At 42.0% G+C, this 17,622-nt stretch overlaps 1 protein-coding gene across 1 annotated transcript; it reads left to right on the top strand.

The window, feature by feature from the left end:
• The first annotated feature begins 5,853 nt into the window (after positions 1-5,853).
• On the top strand, positions 5,854-12,666 carry LOC139409874 (probable global transcription activator SNF2L2). Its single transcript, XM_071155267.1, has 6 exons — positions 5,854-6,142; positions 9,006-9,235; positions 9,659-9,764; positions 11,236-11,337; positions 11,500-11,638; positions 11,933-12,666. The coding sequence occupies exons 1-6, from the start codon at positions 5,975-5,977 to the stop codon at positions 12,070-12,072; spliced, it is 885 nt and encodes a 294-aa protein (XP_071011368.1). The 5' UTR covers positions 5,854-5,974; the 3' UTR covers positions 12,073-12,666.
• The last annotated feature ends 4,956 nt before the right edge of the window (positions 12,667-17,622 follow it).

The raw sequence follows: 17,622 nt of genomic DNA on the forward strand, positions 1-17,622 counted from the left end.
TCCAGTTTGCAAAGAGTCAAATAAAGTTCATTCAGAGCCAACGATGTGTCTGCTTGGGGGGGGATATATACGGCTGCGATTATAATCGAAGAGAATTCTCTTGGTAGATAATGCGGTCTACATTTGATTGTGAGGAATTCTAAATCAGGTGAACAGAAGGATTTGAGTTCCTGTATGTTTCTTTCATCACACCATGTCACGTTAGTCATAAGGCATACGCCCCCGCCCCTCTTTTTACCAGAAAGATGTTTTTTCCTGTCTGCGCGATGCGTGGAGAAACCTGTTGGCTGCACCGCTTCGGATAGCGTCTCTCCAGTAAGCCACGTTTCCGTGAAGCAAAGAACGTTACAGTCTCTGATGTCCCTCTGGAATGCTACCCTTGCTCGGATTTCATCAACCTTGTTGTCAAGAGACTGGACATTGGCAAGAAGAATGCTAGGGAATGGTGCACGATGTGCCCGTCTCCGGAGTCTGACCAGAAGACCGCCTCGTTTCCCTCTTTTTCGGAGTCGTTTTTTTGGGTCGCTGCATGGGATCCACTCCGTTGTCCTGTTTGTAAGGCAGAGCACAGGATCCGCGTCGCGAAAAGCGTATTCTTGGTCGTACTGATGGTGAGTTGACGCTGCTCTTATATTCAGTAGTTCTTCTCGACTGTATGTGATGAAACCTAAGATGACCTGGGGTACTAATGTAAGAAATAACACGTAAAAAAACAAAAAACTGCATAGTTTCCTAGGAACGCGAAGCGAGGCGGCCATCTCTGTCGGCGCCGGAAGTTCAGATCCAGTCTGTACTAGCAAAACAGTCCTATAGTTTAGCATTAGATTCATCTGACCATCTTTTATAGACCGAGTCACTGGTGCTTCCTGCTTTAATATTTGCATGTAAGCAGGAATCAGAAGGATAGAATTATGGTCAGATTTGCCAAATGGAGGGCGAGGAAGAGCTTTGTACATATTTCTGTGTGTGGAGTAAAGGTGGTCTAGAATTGTTTTCCCTCTGGTTGCACATTAACATTCTGATTGAAATTAGGAAAACTGATTAAACTTTCCTTGCATTAAAGTCCCAGCCACATGGAGTGCCACCTCTGGATGAGTGTTTTCCTGTTTGCTTATGGCAGTATACAGCTCATTGAGTGTGGTTTTAGTGCCAGCATTGGTCCTTGGTGGTATGTAGACAGTTACGAAAAATACAGATGAAAACTCTCTAGGTAGATAGTGTGGTCTACAGCTTATCATGAGATACTCAGGCGAGCAAAACCTCAAGACTTCCTAGATATCATGCACCAGCTGTTGTTTACATATATGCATAGGCCCCCGCCCTGTGTCTTACCTGAGGCTGCTGTTCTATCCTGCCAATAGAGTGCATTACCCGCCAGCTGGATGTTCTTAGGGTCATCATTCAGCCACGACTCGGTTAAACTTAAGATTTTACAGTTTTTAATGTCCCGTAGTTAGGATATAGGTGCTTTCAGTTTGACCCATTTATTTTACAGCGATTGAACGTTAGCTAGCAGGACGGAAGGCAAAGGCAGATTAGCCACTCGTCACCTGATCCTAACAAGGCACCCTGTCATTTTTCCGCGAAATCTCAGTTTCCTTCTCCATCGAATGACGGGGATCTGGGTCTGGTCGGGTGTCTGTAGTATATCCCTCTCGTCCAAGTCATTGAAGAAAAACTTTTTGTTTAATCTGAGGTGAGCAATCGCAGTTCTGATGCCCAGAAGCTGTTTTCGGTCATTAGAGACAGTAGCAGCAACATTATGTATAAAACAAGTTACAAACAATGCTAAAAAACAAACAAAATAGCACAGTTGGTTAAAAGCCGATAAGATGGCAGCCATCCCCTCCGGCACCATCTTTAATCCTTTAATCCACAATCTGGTTGTAAAATGTTCTGACCAGATATCAACCAGTAAAATACGTCTTTATCACATCGTATGCCAACTGGGATATAACTCCATTCTTATGTATTTTATTCCTCTCATGTTGCTATTTTTACTAGATTTAAAAAAAAAAAAACTCTGCATCGTTGGGAATGGTTTGTAAGCAAGCAGTAAAGTCTATACCCGTTGTATTTGGCGCATGTGACAAATATAATTAGATTTGATGATTAGATTTTTTGTCTGATTCCCCAAGTCAGTGATGGAATACAGAAGCATAACTGCCTCTGAGGTCCACCATCAAAATGTGCTGTTGCTATGGTAACAAGCAGCAGCAGAAATTATGTTTTGAGCAAGTAGCGTTCTTGGGGGAGATGAAAATAAAATTATATTTCTGTCTCAATGGAATGAACATGTCTAGACACTGTTACTCATAAATCCAAATCAATATTTACAAATAAAATCAACTCTTCACAACATTGATTTGATATCGATCGTCTCGCTAACATCAAAGGTCCAACCAAGAGGTTTTTCTTTTTCCTATTTAATCGCCCCTGTTGCCATGGTGAGGGCAGGACCATGAGGGATTATTACCACAAAAAAATGTAATTTCAAGATGGAGCAATAATAAGAACATTAGCCTGAAGTGGCGTATTGGCCGAATGATGTCATGTTCTATGCAGGACAGACACAGACAGTATGCCTGAACATGGCTGGAATAGCAGATAATTCCTGGGACAGGAGACTCGAGGACAATGACTAGGATGAAGATCATGCAGAAAAATTTAAGTACAAATGTAATCAAACAAGTCCAATTCAAATATTAATATTTCCATTAGAACATGTCTGACATACTTTGCTGAATTCATATCAACAGGTCCCTGGTCAAGGTCTTTCAGAATGCTTCATAGCCTCTGTTCGGACAGCCTCTGATCAACTACTACCTTGAGAGCAAGGTAATTTCAGTTTTATGTAAATGGTTCACCAACCCCAGTTTTTTTGTTTTTGTTTTTGGTTGTTGAAATTACAACCTACAATATAATAATACCATAAAGATCAATGTTTAAAAAATAAACTACAAAATCATTTTATTTTAATGAAATACATTTCAAAATGCATGTACTTGCATTTTAAAATACAGAAATGAATTTGCAAGTAGTCTGCCCGAACAAAAACAACATTCTCACCAACGGTTACAAAAACTTCTTACTTGTTATTACTGTGATATGTTGTTGTTTAGCTAAGTCATTCTGGATAAGAGTGTCTGCTAAATGACCGAAATGTGAAAGTGAACATACCAAAATGAACCACAAAGCACACTGGGTATTATAATTGGCCGTGTTACGGGGTAGAGCTCATTACAATAATACACAGAATGCTTTGCAACTGTACATTTTTAATTATAAACTCAGCTAATGTAAACTGTGATTATTTTCAGCAAACTTAACATGTGTAAATATTTGTATGAACATAAGATTCAACAACAGAGACATAAACTGAACAAGTTCCACAGACATGTGACTAACAGAAATTGAATAATGAGTCCCTGAACAAAAGGGTGTCAAAATAAAAAGTAACAGTCAGTATCTGGTGTGGCCACCAGCTGCATTAAGTACTGCAGTGCATCTCCTCCTCATGGACTGCACCAGATTTGCCAGTTCTTGTTGTGAGATGTTACTCCACTCTTCCACCAAGGCACCTGCAAGTTCCTGGAAATTTCTGGGGGGAATGGCCCTCGCCCTCACCCTCCAATCCAACAGGTCCCAGACGTGCTCAATGGGATTGAGATCCAGGCTCTTCGCTGGCCATGGCAGAACACTAACATTCCTGTCTTGCAGGAAATCATGCACAGAACGAGCAGTATGGCTGGTGACATTGTCATGCTGGAGGGTCATGTCAGGATGAGCCTGCAGGAAGGGTACCACATGAGGGAGGAGGATGTCTTCACAGTAATGCACAGCGTTGAGATTGCCAGCAATTACAACAAGCTCATTCCGATGATGCTGTGACACACCGCCCCAGACCATGACGGACCCTCCGCCTCTAAATTGATCCCGCTCCAGAGTACAGGCCTCGGTGTAACGCTCATTCCTTCGTCAAAAAAGCGTGAATCCGAACATCACCCCAGGTGAAACAAAACCGAGACTCGTCAGTGAAGATCACTTTTTGCCAGTCCTGTCTGATCCAGCGACGGTGGGTTTGTGCCCATAGGTGACGTTGTTGCCGGTGATGTCTGGTGAGGCCCTCAGTCCAGCCTCTCTCAGCCTATTGTGGATAGTCTGAGCACTGATGGTGTCACGCCCTGAGCTAGAGAGCCTTTTTATTCTCTATTTTGGTTATGTCAGGGTGTGACTAGGGTGGGTACTCTAGTTTTTTGTATTTCTATGTTGGCCTGGTATGGTTCCCAATCAGAGGCAGCTGTCTATCGTTGTCTCTGATTGGGGATCATATTTAGGCAGCCTTTTCCCACCTGTTGTTTGTGAGATCTTGGTTTGGTACTGTGCTGTTTAGCCCTACTAATCTTTACGTTTAGTTTGTAATTGTTGTTTTTTCGGTGTTCATTGAATAAAATTAAGATGTATGCCTACCACGCTGCACCTTGGTCCGATACTTCCATCAACGAGCATAACAGATGGAGCGATTGTGCGTTTCTGGTGTAACCACGGGAAGTTGTTGATGCCATCCTGTACCTGTCCCACAGGTGTAATGTTCGGATGTACTGATCCTGTGCAGGTGTTGTTTCAAGTGGTGTGCCACTGCGAGGACGATCAGCTGTCTGTCTTGTCTCCCTGTAGCGCGGTCTTAGGCGTCTCACAGTACGGACATTGTAATTTATTGCCCTGGCCACATCTGCAGTCTTCATGCCTCCTTGCAGCATGCCTAAGGCACGTTCACACAGATGAGCAGAGACCCTGGGCATCTTTCTTTTGGGTTTTTTCAGAGTCAGTAGAAAGGCCTCTTTAATGTCCTAAGTTTTCATAACTGTGACCTTAATTGCCTGTCGTCTGTAAGCTGTTAGTGTCTTAATGACCGTTCCACAGGTGCATGTTCATTAATTGTTTATGGTTTATTGAACAAGCATGTGAAACAGTGTTTAAACCCTTTACAATGAAGATCTGTGAAGTTTTTTGGATTTTTACAAATTATCTTTAAAAGACAGGGTCCTGAACAACGGACGTTTCTTTTTTTGCTGAGTTTACATTTATATTATTTTATTAAGCAGATGCTCTTATCACACCATAGTGTCACACCGTAGACTTTTGATACCAATAAAGGGTGAAAAGGGGCCACAAAATTCTGAAACACACAAAATATATATATATTCTAAAATAAAAAAATATATATATTTTTTAGAAAAGTAATTTGTATTTTGAAAATACAAATTACAGCTCTCGAATGTATCTTGTTAGAAACTACATTGGAGTGTAGTTCAGCCCAGTGCACTACAAATTACAAAATACTCAGAAGTAGTTGAAATACATATTCAAATACATGTAACATGAATACTGCCCATCTCTGGTTGGCATCAGGTTTCCTAGTGGAGTCCCTGAATCAGAGCTTCAGAATGTCTGGAATGAATTGTGTCTACACACACACACACACACACACACACACACACACTACATGACCTAAAACCTTGAATTACCACCAGCATGACATCATCGTGGCAGCACTGAGCTTGAATAATTTGTGTTCAGACTGAGCCATGTGTGTGTAACATGCACATTATAGACCACCCCTCCCCCGACCACACACTCAGCCTCCACATATAGTCTAATCCCCACATGCTGAAACGTAATGCAAAAATCGTTCATGAAAAAAAAATGGACCCGATAACTTTAACAGGATCGGGGGGAAAAAAGCGTCTGGCAACAGTCGATATTAAAACATGCAGAGGCAGACGAGCTTGGGGCCTTACTGAGAGGAATGAGACTGCAGCAGAGGGGAGAGGAGAGGGAGAGCTGCCTACTGCAGCCTGCCTGCCACACAGAGTCAGAGACAGATGACTACTACTATTATCACGTTATTTTCCCCCGCTCAGCTACCCGTTGATTTGTGTATGAAAACCTAGCGCTTTTCTTTTACTCCTGCATGCTTGCCCCCCTTCTGGGTTTCTGCTTTTCGAGTGATCAGCTGATGAAGAGGCTAGCAGCTCGCCGCTATGCTGGCTTGCTAATTCTCTCCCCTCCAGCTGCAGCCGCAGCCCATCCAGCTACAACCCATTCTGATCCACAGAGTCAGACTGCAGACTGCAGCCAGGTAAATATTTGTCCTTCCTTCTTTCATTGTCTTCCTTCATTCGCCCTCGCTTCCTCTATTTATTCTGAGGATAGGATTCAGCCAGGCTGCATCGCACAGACCGGCACAGAGGGAGAGAGGGAGACAGGAGAGAGAGAGAGAGCGTGTGTGTGAGTGTCTGTCTGTCTGTGTAAGTGTCTGCAGTGTCTGTGTGAGCGGGAGAGGAAGTGAGTGTGTAGGTGTGAGCTGTAACAGATGAGGGGGTATCGTCTGCCAGTCGAGGAGGGGAAGGAAGAGGCAGGCTTGTTTGGTGATGATGGTACAAGCATAGAGCAACACATGCACGCACGCACACACACACACACACACACACACACACACACACACACACACACACACACACACACACACACACACACACACACACACACACACACACACACACACACACACACACACACACACACACACACACACAGGGTGTTTAGCTGTTTTATCCATCTTTTAGGATTACTCTGTATCCCATTGCATTCCACTGTAGCCCTGTAGAGAAGGCTTTATAATGATAACCTTAAATGATAACCTGACCGATTATCCGCATGATGTCTTTTGTTGTCCTTTTTACTGTTCTTTTTGCGCTCGAGCATTCTCTTTTGTTCATGCTTTTCTCGCTTTCACTGTGTGTGTGTGTGTGTGTGTGTGTGCGCAAGTGTTTATAAGTGTACGTGTGTGGAAGTGCACATGCATATTCCACCGTTGGTAATGTCATACAGATCCTTCGTCATTGATGATGGTCATTAGGCCACTTTCGATATGGTCCCCCAGGGTGTGTTTGTCTGTGTGTGTCTGTGTTTATGGTGAGAGGGAGGGGGTTGACTGATCGTATATGCATTCATAAGCACAGATTACATATTAATTTAAATATACAGTTGCATGCACTTTCATCTCTGTTTCCTTGTAGATTTTCACATTCTAATACAATATAATATGACGTGGGTGTGCACTATTTTGGCTGCATTTCTGTATGGTTCATACATCAATATTCCGTTCAGATTGGAGTGCATTCCTCAGTCTCTGCTGAATGTGAACACATATTCACACCCTCTCTCCCCCTCCCTCTCTCCCTCCCTCTCTCCCTCTCTCCCTCCCTCTCTCCCTCTCTCCCTCCCTCCCTCTCCCTCTCTCCCTCCTTCTCTCTCTCTTTCTCTCTCCTCTCTCTCTTTCTCTCCCTCCCTCCCTCCCTGCCAGCCTGGACAAGTAATGCTGCATGCATACGTCTACTTTAATTGCCTTTGTGTAAAATACAGCAGTTGCTTACTGCAGACATTTGCAGCTATGAGAGATTAAAATAAGATAGACACCACCATGGTGAATCTCCATCTCCATTGTTTTGCCTCAGACTTTAGTGTTTCCACCTCCACGGCCTGGTTCCTGGGCCATAGCCTCAGTGGACCTGCTTTGACTTGGGACCAAGGCAGCATTTACATAACAGCATTTACATAACATTGGCTAACTGCGAACATGGGTTTACACCTTCCACAGTTAACACCTTCTCACAAAGAAACTGACCTGTATTTAACCCTTTTTTTTAGGCACTAAAGTACTTCCATATATGCGTACATTCATTTTTTAAAACTGGTGCCAGGCTGCCTTCAAGTCTTGTGAGGCTTGTGGGTGTCCTAGAGCAAAACATGTACATGTTCGTTTGAGTCCCACCTTTCCATGGTGGGGTCATATTAGTGTATAGACCAAACTGTTCGGACGCTACAGACAGAAATGAGCAGATCTTCGGTAATGACTTGTAAGGGTCCTATCTTTCCAGAGGGGTCATATTAGTTTGTAGGCCAAACCGTTCAGAGGCTGCAGACATTTCCGAGAAGACCGATTTTTGGGATGTCTCCTGGTATAATAAACACAGCAAATGCGGAAGGGGAAGAGCACATGCAAAAAAACATATCTCTAGCGTAAACAGATTGAGTTCTATGGGGATTTTTCAATTATGCTAATGTGATTTCTGTGGGGTGCAGACATCAACTCTAGGTTAATGAATAATGTAATAGTGAAATCAATAATCTATGCACATTTAGTTCATTCTTTGAAATAGTTTTTGGAAGAGGCTGTTGAATTGTTTTTCAAGGTCAAACTGTCTAAATCGTTAAGTCATCTAACTGCTAGACTTTCTTCAGAGAGGAGATCAATTGAACAGCTATTTAAGAACCACTAAACTGTCAGGAGTGTAGCTGACAGGAGTTACAGGGGTCAAATCACTGTCAAGAGCACAGTTGTTTCTTATCCCATCCCCAAACTTATTTCCAAATCCAAATTTGGTCCTATTGCATTTACATTTTATTGGGCCAATCTTTCTCCTCTTGAATAAGAAGATAACTTGTACACAACTCTGATTAATGTGTGTAAATTCTCTCTCCACTCAAATATTTGTTAATCGGTATATTCCGGGCGGCAGGTAGCCTAGCGCTTAAGAGCGTTGGGCCAGTAACCGGAAGGTTGATTGGTTCAAATCCCTGTGCCGGCAATGTGGAGAAATCTGCTGTTCTGCCCTCGAGCAAGGCAATTAACCCCCAACAACAGCAGCTCCCCGGGCACCAATGACATCGATCAAGGCTACACACTGCACCGGTTTGATTCAGTCGGCTTGGGTTAAATGTGGAATAACATTTCAGTTAAATGCATTCAGTTGTGCAACTTTCTAGGTATCCCCTTACCCACTTCCAGCAGCTTGTGCATTCCTATATCCATCCTTTGTTTTCTGTGGTTCCCAGGAAGTGTAGATGTTCCTTAAGTAACAGCTAATTGAGATCCAAATAAACAAACAAATCCTCTCCCCTTCTTTTCTTCCTCCTCCTTGACCTCCCCCCATGTGGAGGAGAACGGGGCCTTGGAGGACATGGAGGAGGACATCAGCCTAAAGAAACGAAAAGGTGATCACCATGGCGACAAAGACTCTGAGTCCCGAGACTCCGGCCAGGAGGCTGGAGGTGAAAAGGTCAAGAAACGCAGAGGTAGACCTCCGGCAAAGAAACTGCCCCCCAACCCTCCCGAGCTCACCAAGCAGCTTAACACACTGGTGGACATGGTTATCAACTACAAAGACGGGTGAGATTACCAGGGAGAATTGGGGGCGCTGTGGTAATTATGTATTAATGGGTAATGCAATTATATCCACACAATATTAATTAACTACTTATTAGCGATGTGTAGATATGAAGGGCAATGGTGTTTGATGTCAGACCATGTAGGGAATGGTTAGACATGAATGACTTATATTTTGTGCCTCTATTTCACAGTGTGAGCATTGTGTTGCAGAAATGATGAGACAGAGAGGACCAGCCCTGACTTCAAAAATAGCATGTTTTCTTTCAAATTCTTTAGTTGCACTTGATTAGACTTGCCTGGAACAATGGAACTAAATCTGGCCAATCTGCCTCTCCAGGGAGTCTCAATCAAACGCTCAAAGCATTTGAAATAAAACAAATACTATTGTTGGTTGGTAACAGTGCCTGTGCATACTAATTCCAGGTTGGGCCGTCAGATTAGCAAAGGCTTTGTCCAGCTGCCTTCTAGGAAGGAGGTGCCAGAGTACTACGAGTTGATCCGCAAGCCTGTGGACTTCAGGAGGATCAGGGTAGGCCCTGCGGACCATCTACACTGCATCTATAGGCACAGCACCAACCCACCCAAATCTTCCCACAGCACCAACTCTCAGCCTTTCAGCCTACTGGTGACTCACCACTAACCCACCAACTGATCTGCTCTTCCCCCAAATCTTCCCACATACCAACTGGACCAAGGCCTGTTAACGCAGTCATAGATGAAAGCGCTAACCTTTCATCTGTCTAACTGTCCTTCCACAACCCTGTGGTTGTCATTAACAAATTAATATACAGCATTTCCCAGCATCATCCGAGCAAACCTTTCTGTTGATGTTCAGGTACTATACTGAACAAAAATATAAATGCAACATGTAAAGTGTTGGTCCCATGTTTCATGAGCTGATATAAAATATCCCAAAAATGTTCCATACTCACAAAAAGCTTATTTCTCTCAAATGTGGTGCACAAATGTGTTTATTTCCTTATTAGTGAACAGTTCTCATTTTCCAAGATAATCAGACAGGAGTGGCATATCAAGAAGCTGATTAAACAGCACGATCACTATGAAGGTGCACCTTGTGCTTGAGACTATAAAAGGCCACTATAAAATGTACACAATGCCGCATGCAATTGGCATAATAACTGCAGGAATGTCCACCAGAGCTGTTGCCAGAGAATTTCATGTTCATTTCTCTACCATAAGCTGCCTCCAACCTCGTTTTAGAGAATTTTGTAGTACGTCCAACCGGCCTCACTACTGTAGACCAGTGTATAGAGTTGTGTGGGCGAGTGGTTTGCTGATGTCAACGTTGTGAACAGAGTGCCCCATGGTGGCGGTGGGGTTATGGTATGTGCAGGAATAAGCTACAGACAATGAACACAATTGCATGTTATCAATGACAAATTGAATGCAAGAGATACCATGACGAGATTCTGAGGCCCGTTGTCGTGCCATTCATCCGCCACCATCACCTCATGTTTCAGCATGATAATGTACGGCCCCCATGTTGCAAGTATCTGTACACAATTCCTTGAAGCTGAAAATGGCCTGCATACTCACCAGACATGTCACTCACTGAGCATGTTTGGGACGCTCTGGATCGACGTGTACGACAATATCCAGCAGCATCGCACAGCCACTGAAGAAGAGAGGGACACCATTCCACAGGCCACAATCAACAGCCAGATCAACTCTATGTGAAGGAGATGTTGCGCTGCATGATGCAAATGGTGGTCACACCAGATACTGACTGGTATTCTGATCCACGCCCCTACCTTTAAAAATAAAAGGTATCTGTAACTAACAGATGCATATCTGTATTCCCAGTCATATGAAATCCGTAGATTATGGCCTAATGCATTTATTTCAATTGACTGATTTCCTTATACGAACAGTAACATCTTTGAAATTGTTGCATGTTGCATTTATATTTTTGTTCAGTATAATGTGCATTGTATTTATGTGAGAGTACATGTTTTCTGTCCATGTGTGTTTTTTTGTAGGAGCGTGTGCGCAATCACAAGTACCGGAGTGTGGGAGATCTGGAGAAGGACATCATACTGCTGTGTCACAATGCCCAGACCTTCAACTTGGAGGGATCTCAGGTTTGCCTCAGGGATGTGATCTAGGCCTGCTGGAGTTCACACCACTGCCTACCGTTTCTACATGAAATCCACATGCCATGATGCCCCCAGCTCTTGATTGTGAGAGGCTAATTCGGTGGCTAATTTGGTTCATGTTATGTTATATGTGTGTGTTTGCTTTAGATATTTGAGGACTCAATCGTTCTCAAGTCTGTTTTTGAGAGTGCACGACAGAGGATCGTCATTGACGATGAGGAGAAAAAGGACAGCACTGCCATCTGTGACGATGGAGGTCGAGACAATCAGTTTGGTTCATCAGAAGGTGAGAGACCCGGCCTTTGTGATCTCAAAATAAACTGTTTGAATGACACATTCTTTTAAAACCCCAATAGTAAGATCAAGATGATGCAGTTCAGTTAACAATGAGAAGATCATTTTCACTTTTACACACCCAAACCATTGTGAGTCTTATCAAGCATTATAATTATTTAGATTTTTTGAATAGCTTGAAAGGATTTATTTTCTCAAAGATCAATGACAGAACAAACTATTATATGGTTGTCATTATAAAAAGGATATACGATATGTTGTTCCTTTCTCAATCCTCTCTTTTCAGTGAAAACGGTGACAAAGCAGGTGAAACAGAGGATGAAGAAAGAAGAGCGGAGCAGAAAGATGAAGGTCAAGAAGACAGTCTACAGTGATGTAGACAGCGATGAGGATCTGGAGGACAATACAGCTAAAGATGAGGGTTGACCTGGAGGACCAATGCTAGTTAATTTATCCTCTTTCTTTCTCTCCGCTGTCACTGTTTTTGCAATGCAGCTTATTAGTTCTCACCTTGATAAAGATTTGTCTCATCTCAAGTCAAGAAGGCTACTCAAAGAAGGAATTTACATACCTAATGATGTTGGTCCTCAAGTAATTCATGCAGCCTTAAACTTTCATGTCTCTTTACTATTATTTTGCCTTTTTGTTCTTTGGGATTTTATGGTGTTGCTCTCTTGGTCCTCATATGGAAGCTATTGTGTGTATCCTTAATGCTTAACCAGAGGTTATCTCCAACCTCTTTTTTCATGAATTGTTTTTGTATTTGAAAATGTTATTACTGTATGTGTGAAATGCCTTCATACGTCTTGGAGCATGATGATGTATTTCTGCTAAGACGGAGACCGCCCTCAGAGAGTGGCGCATGTTGATGACATCAATATATGTTGTGTTACAGGTGTGGGAGATGGCAGAAAATGGTTGGTCAGTTCTTCAATATGACTAGGATGGACACTACTGGATTGTTTCAAATCTCAAAATGTGTGGATTTAAAATGAAATATGATTCTGTAATAAAACTCCAAATGGGAGAATTGTATTTGAACAATATTGTGTGTTCTGAATGACCTGACCACCAACATTGATTTCATACTTAGTTAGCAGATGTAAACAGATAAAGTTGTACTGTTTCAGCTGTAAGTTTTATATTGTATACTCATGGGCTTCTTGTGTTATTTTTCATCTTTTTCAGTTTGGTTTAGAGTGGCAACTGCCAAGTCCCAGGTGACAAACAAGGAGGAAATAGATCTTCCAGCAGGAGCCTGTAGGGATTTGTGTTGAGGTATTTTGTGTTTCTCTCTCTTGGCAATAAAGATGGTCGGTCCTTGGCAGAACATGTCAACAACCAATGGGGAGACCAATTCTGGCAAGAAGTAGAAGTTGCTGCAGTAGCTGTACTAAGATCAATTCTGGCAAGAAGTACAAGTTGCTGCAGTAGCTGTACTAAGATCAATTCTGGCAAGAAGTTGCTACAGTTCTTCTATACTAATCATGAGTTGTGTAAAAAAAGCAATACATCAGTCAGTGTAGCCAGCAGAAACATATTCTATAGCCCACAGACTGATTATATGGATATTCTTGTATTGTTCAAAGTAACGGTCCACTGAAAATCTCCCTTTTAAAAGTTAATAGTTTGTTAAGTCATGCCCAAATAATGTTGTTGACTCATCCTATACTCCTATTGGTGGCCAAAGCATAAATTTGATAGAAAAAAACACTTAAATGAGAGAAAACACACCTCAAACTTGTATCTCAAACAGACTGTGTGTAACAGTATAACTTTAGACCGCCCCCTCGCCCCCATACCAGGGCGCAAACCAGGGACCCTCTACACACATCAACAACAGTCACCCATGAAGCATCGTTACCCATCGCTCCACAAAAGCCGCGGCCCTTGCAGAGCAAGGGGAACCACTACTTCAAGGTCTCAGAGCAAGTGACGTCACAGATTCAAACGCTATTTAGCGCGTACCGCTAACTAAGCTAGCCGTTTCACATCCGTTACATGTGCAAAAAAATGCTTGCTCTTTCCTCGTAGAATATGGTCTCATACTCCTGAGGAGAATGAGCTGGCCAATCAGCGGTCTACTCTCATGAATATTTTTTATGACCAGTATACACCCACACTATTCCAATGCAGAAAAGGAGCTTTTTAACATGTTTAATTACCGTTTTTTGGAAGGAAAACGATTTCACTCACAAGTGACCGACCGCCTTCATTCTCTCTTGTGTAACAACATTTGAAATAGTGTTTTTTACAATAGATAAAAGCAGAGACACAGAGCTACAGAATGGTATATCATACACTGCATTTGAGGAACAATGGGAAAGTAATTCTGCTTTGAAAGTTGATAAACTTGTAACCTCACTTTTGAGATAATGGCCTTTGAATGTTTTGGTACCTACTGGACAGCTCTTCTTTGTCTCCACCCATTCAGCATTGTTCACACCCTCTTAAGCTTTAGCCCCACCCGTCTCTAAAGGTTGATGCTAGCATTCTGTCCTAACAACAGCAGTCAAGCACCCAAGCTAACTGGCTGGTTAGCTTGCTAGCTACTTCCAGACACAAATGAGAGAACAGCTAACTGACCATTTTACTACTCCCCATAGCAGAGCTAGTTAGGCTGTTTTATGTTATCCACAGCGTTGGTGATTGCAACTGTGCTGCAACTGTAAATTCGTCACCTATTCTACGCTCTGGCACACTCAGATGAGAGTACTCTGAAATCGGAATAGATAGCCAGAGCTATCAACAGTTGTCGCAGTGACATTCTATTGAAATGGTAGCTAGGTAAACAATGAGCCATCATCCCAACTCAATATGTTACTACCCTGCATGAATCTGCAGGTACAGTTGAAGTTGGAAGTTTACATACAGCTGGGCCAAATAGTTTTTTCACAATCCCTGACATTTAATCCTAGTAAAAATTCTCTGTCTTAGGTTAGTTTGGATCACCACTTTTTTAAAAGAATGGTAAATGCCAGAATAATAGTAGAGAGAAAGATTTATTTCAGCTTTTATTTATTTTATCACATAACTTGGGTCAAATGTTTCGGGTAGCCTTCCACAAGCTTCCCACAATAAGTTGGGAGATGTTTGGCCCATTCCTCCTGACAGAGCTGGTGTAACTGAGTCAGGTTTGTAGGCCTACTTGCTCGCACATGCTTTTTCAGTTCTGCCCACACATTTTCTATAGGATTGAGGTCAGGGCTTTGTGATGGCCTCTCCAATACCTTGACTTTGTTGTCCTTAAGTCATTTTGCCACAACTTTGGAAGTATGCTTGGAGTCATTGTCCATTTGGAAGACCCATTTGCGACCAAGCTTTAACTTCCTGACTGATGTCTTGAGATGTTGCTTCAATATATCCACATCATTTTCCATTCCTCATGAAGTCATCTATTTTGTGAAGTGCACCAGTCTCTCCTGCAGCAAAGCACCGCCACGTGCACCCCCGGTATTCTTCGGCTTGCAAACATCCCCCTTTTCCCTCCAAACATAACGATGGTCATTATGGCCAAACAGTTCTATTTTTGTTTCATCAGACCAGAGGACATTTCTCAAAAAAATATGATCTTTGTCCCCATGTGCAGTTGCAAAACGTAGGCTGGCGTTTTCTATGGCGGTTTTGGAACAGTGACTTCTTACTTGCTGAGCGGCCTTCAGGTTATGTCGATATAGGACTCCTTTTACTGTGGATATAGATACTTTTGTACCTGTTTCCTCCAGCATCTTCACAAGGTCCTTTGCTGTTGTTCTGGGATTGATTGGCACTTTTCGCACCAAAGTACGTTAATCTCTAGGAGACAGAACGCGTCTCCTTCCTGAGTGGTATGGCGGCTGCGTGGTCCCATGGTGTTTACACTTGCGTACTATTGTTTGTACAGATGAACGTGGTACCTTCAGGCGTTTGGAAGTTGCTCCCAAGGATGAACCAGACTTATGGAGGTCTACAATTTATTTTCTGAGGTCTTGGCTGATTTTAATATGTTTTCCCATGGTGTCAAGCAAAGAGGCATTGAGTTTGAAGGTAGGCCTTGAAATACATCCACACGTACACCTCCAATTGACTCAAATGATGTCAATTAGCCTATCAGAAGCTTCTTAAGCCATGACATCATTTTCTGGAATTTTTCAAGCTATTTATAGGCACAGTCAACTTAATGCATGCAAAACTTGGACTCACTGAAATTGTATACATTATATATATTTTAATTGAAATTATATGTCTGTAAACAATTATTAGGAACATTACGTGTGTCATGTACAAAGTAGATGTACTAACTGACTTACCAGAATTATAGTTTGTTAACAAGAAATTTGTGGAGTGGTTGAAATACGAGTTTTAATGACCCCAACCTAAGTGTATGTAAACTTCTGACTTCAACTGTAGCTAACCAACCAGGTTCAATGTTTGCTAGCTAACATTAGGCTATAACTAGCAAAGCAAATGGCTCTGAGAAACAAATAATATTACTACACAGATCATACATGTAACGTTAGCTAGCTGACCCAACAACAGCAGTCAAGCAGCAAGCTAACTGGCTAACGTTGGATAGCTTGCTAGCTACTTCCATACACAAATGAGAGAACAGCTCACTGTCCATTTTACTTGCCCTATTGAAATGAATACATGCATAGTGGAGTCTTTTGTTAAGACATGTAGCTAGCTAGCAAAAAAATGTAACCATAATCCCAACTCATGACGTTACTACCCTGCATGAATCTGCATGTAGCTTATCAACCAGGTTCAATGTTATCTAGCTAACATTAAGCTATAACTAGCAAAGCAAATGGCTCTGAAATACAAATAATAAGATCATACACGTAACTTTTGCTAGCAAGCCAGCCAGATAACATTAGCTAGCTAGCTAACAGTACACTTTAACTTGAAATGAAATTGACTTTCTGTCAAAATTAGAAATGTGTAATATCTGAAAATGTAGCTAGCTAGACTATCTTATACATCATGAATGGACGCTTCTCTCTGTCATGGATGCCATGGTTTCCCTAATTTGAAGATAAAATCAAATCAAAATTGATTGGTCTCATACACGTGGTTAGCAGTTATTGCGAGTGTAGCGGAATGCTCGTGTTTCTTGTTCCATCTCCTTAGTTAACTTTAATTCCACTGATTTCAGAACTACAGAAAGTGGAGGGCAACACTTATGCAGTTCTACGACACAATATATATATATATAAGATGAGTTCGACAGGATTACCTACACATACTGACCAGCTCAAATAGACAGAAGCATGCTACATGGCAGACCAATCCGAACTAATTTCTCGGCATGTCCAGCCCACTCATTATCTCAGCCAATCATGGCTAGAGGGAAGGTTGCTGTCTTGTTCTGTGGCTAAACCAACTAGGCTTGTAATTTAACAATTGTATTCATATTACAGATGGTATACAAGTTTGTTATTAAGGCACATGAAAGTTCACATGTTCCAGAAGGCATTTCTGCAAAAAAATGCATTTTGATAAACAAAGAAGTTTATGCTTAAATGGCTCTCCTGTGAAGTAGTGACCTGCGACATGTGCCTAGTTTCCTGAAACGAGTCACATACTGTAATTAATCATAGGTCACATTTCATGGAAATCTGGAAACACTGGACAGTTACTTTACTTTTTAGATACACGTAAGGTTTGCTGAGACACAAGGAGAGAGGTTCATTACTCATTATTGTGCTTATCACTTTTTTGAAAGTAGGATAATGCGGTAGAGCCATCCGCTACACTTGCATAGTCTCAGCCAGGAGAAGGGAGAAAGGTAAGTGAAGTGTATCTAGGCTATTATATGCCACTCTCTCCCAGAGCCACTTATGACGTGATGAAAAATGTGTCTGAATTGCTTGCATCACTCTTTCTCTCTGAAACAATGATGAATTCATTATGCAAGGAGTAGATTTTGACATGGTATGGAATCTGAAACTGAATGACTGTATTCTGTTCGGTTTTGTGATATGAAAGTCTGTT

The sequence above is a fragment of the Oncorhynchus clarkii genome, chromosome 5 (assembly GCF_045791955.1).
Source record: "Oncorhynchus clarkii lewisi isolate Uvic-CL-2024 chromosome 5, UVic_Ocla_1.0, whole genome shotgun sequence".
Classification (NCBI taxonomy): domain Eukaryota; kingdom Metazoa; phylum Chordata; class Actinopteri; order Salmoniformes; family Salmonidae; genus Oncorhynchus; species Oncorhynchus clarkii.

Excerpts from the sequence above, each read along its gene's own strand:
- LOC139409874 (XM_071155267.1), top strand. The coding sequence starts at position 5,975 with ATGCTTGCCCCCCTTCTGGGTTTCTGCTTTTCGAGTGATCAGCTGATG. Across the intron at positions 6,143-9,005 it reads AGACTGCAGACTGCAGCCAG|GAGAACGGGGCCTTGGAGGA; the intron begins GTAAATATTTGT and ends CCCCATGTGGAG. Across the intron at positions 9,236-9,658 it reads GTTATCAACTACAAAGACGG|GTTGGGCCGTCAGATTAGCA; the intron begins GTGAGATTACCA and ends TACTAATTCCAG.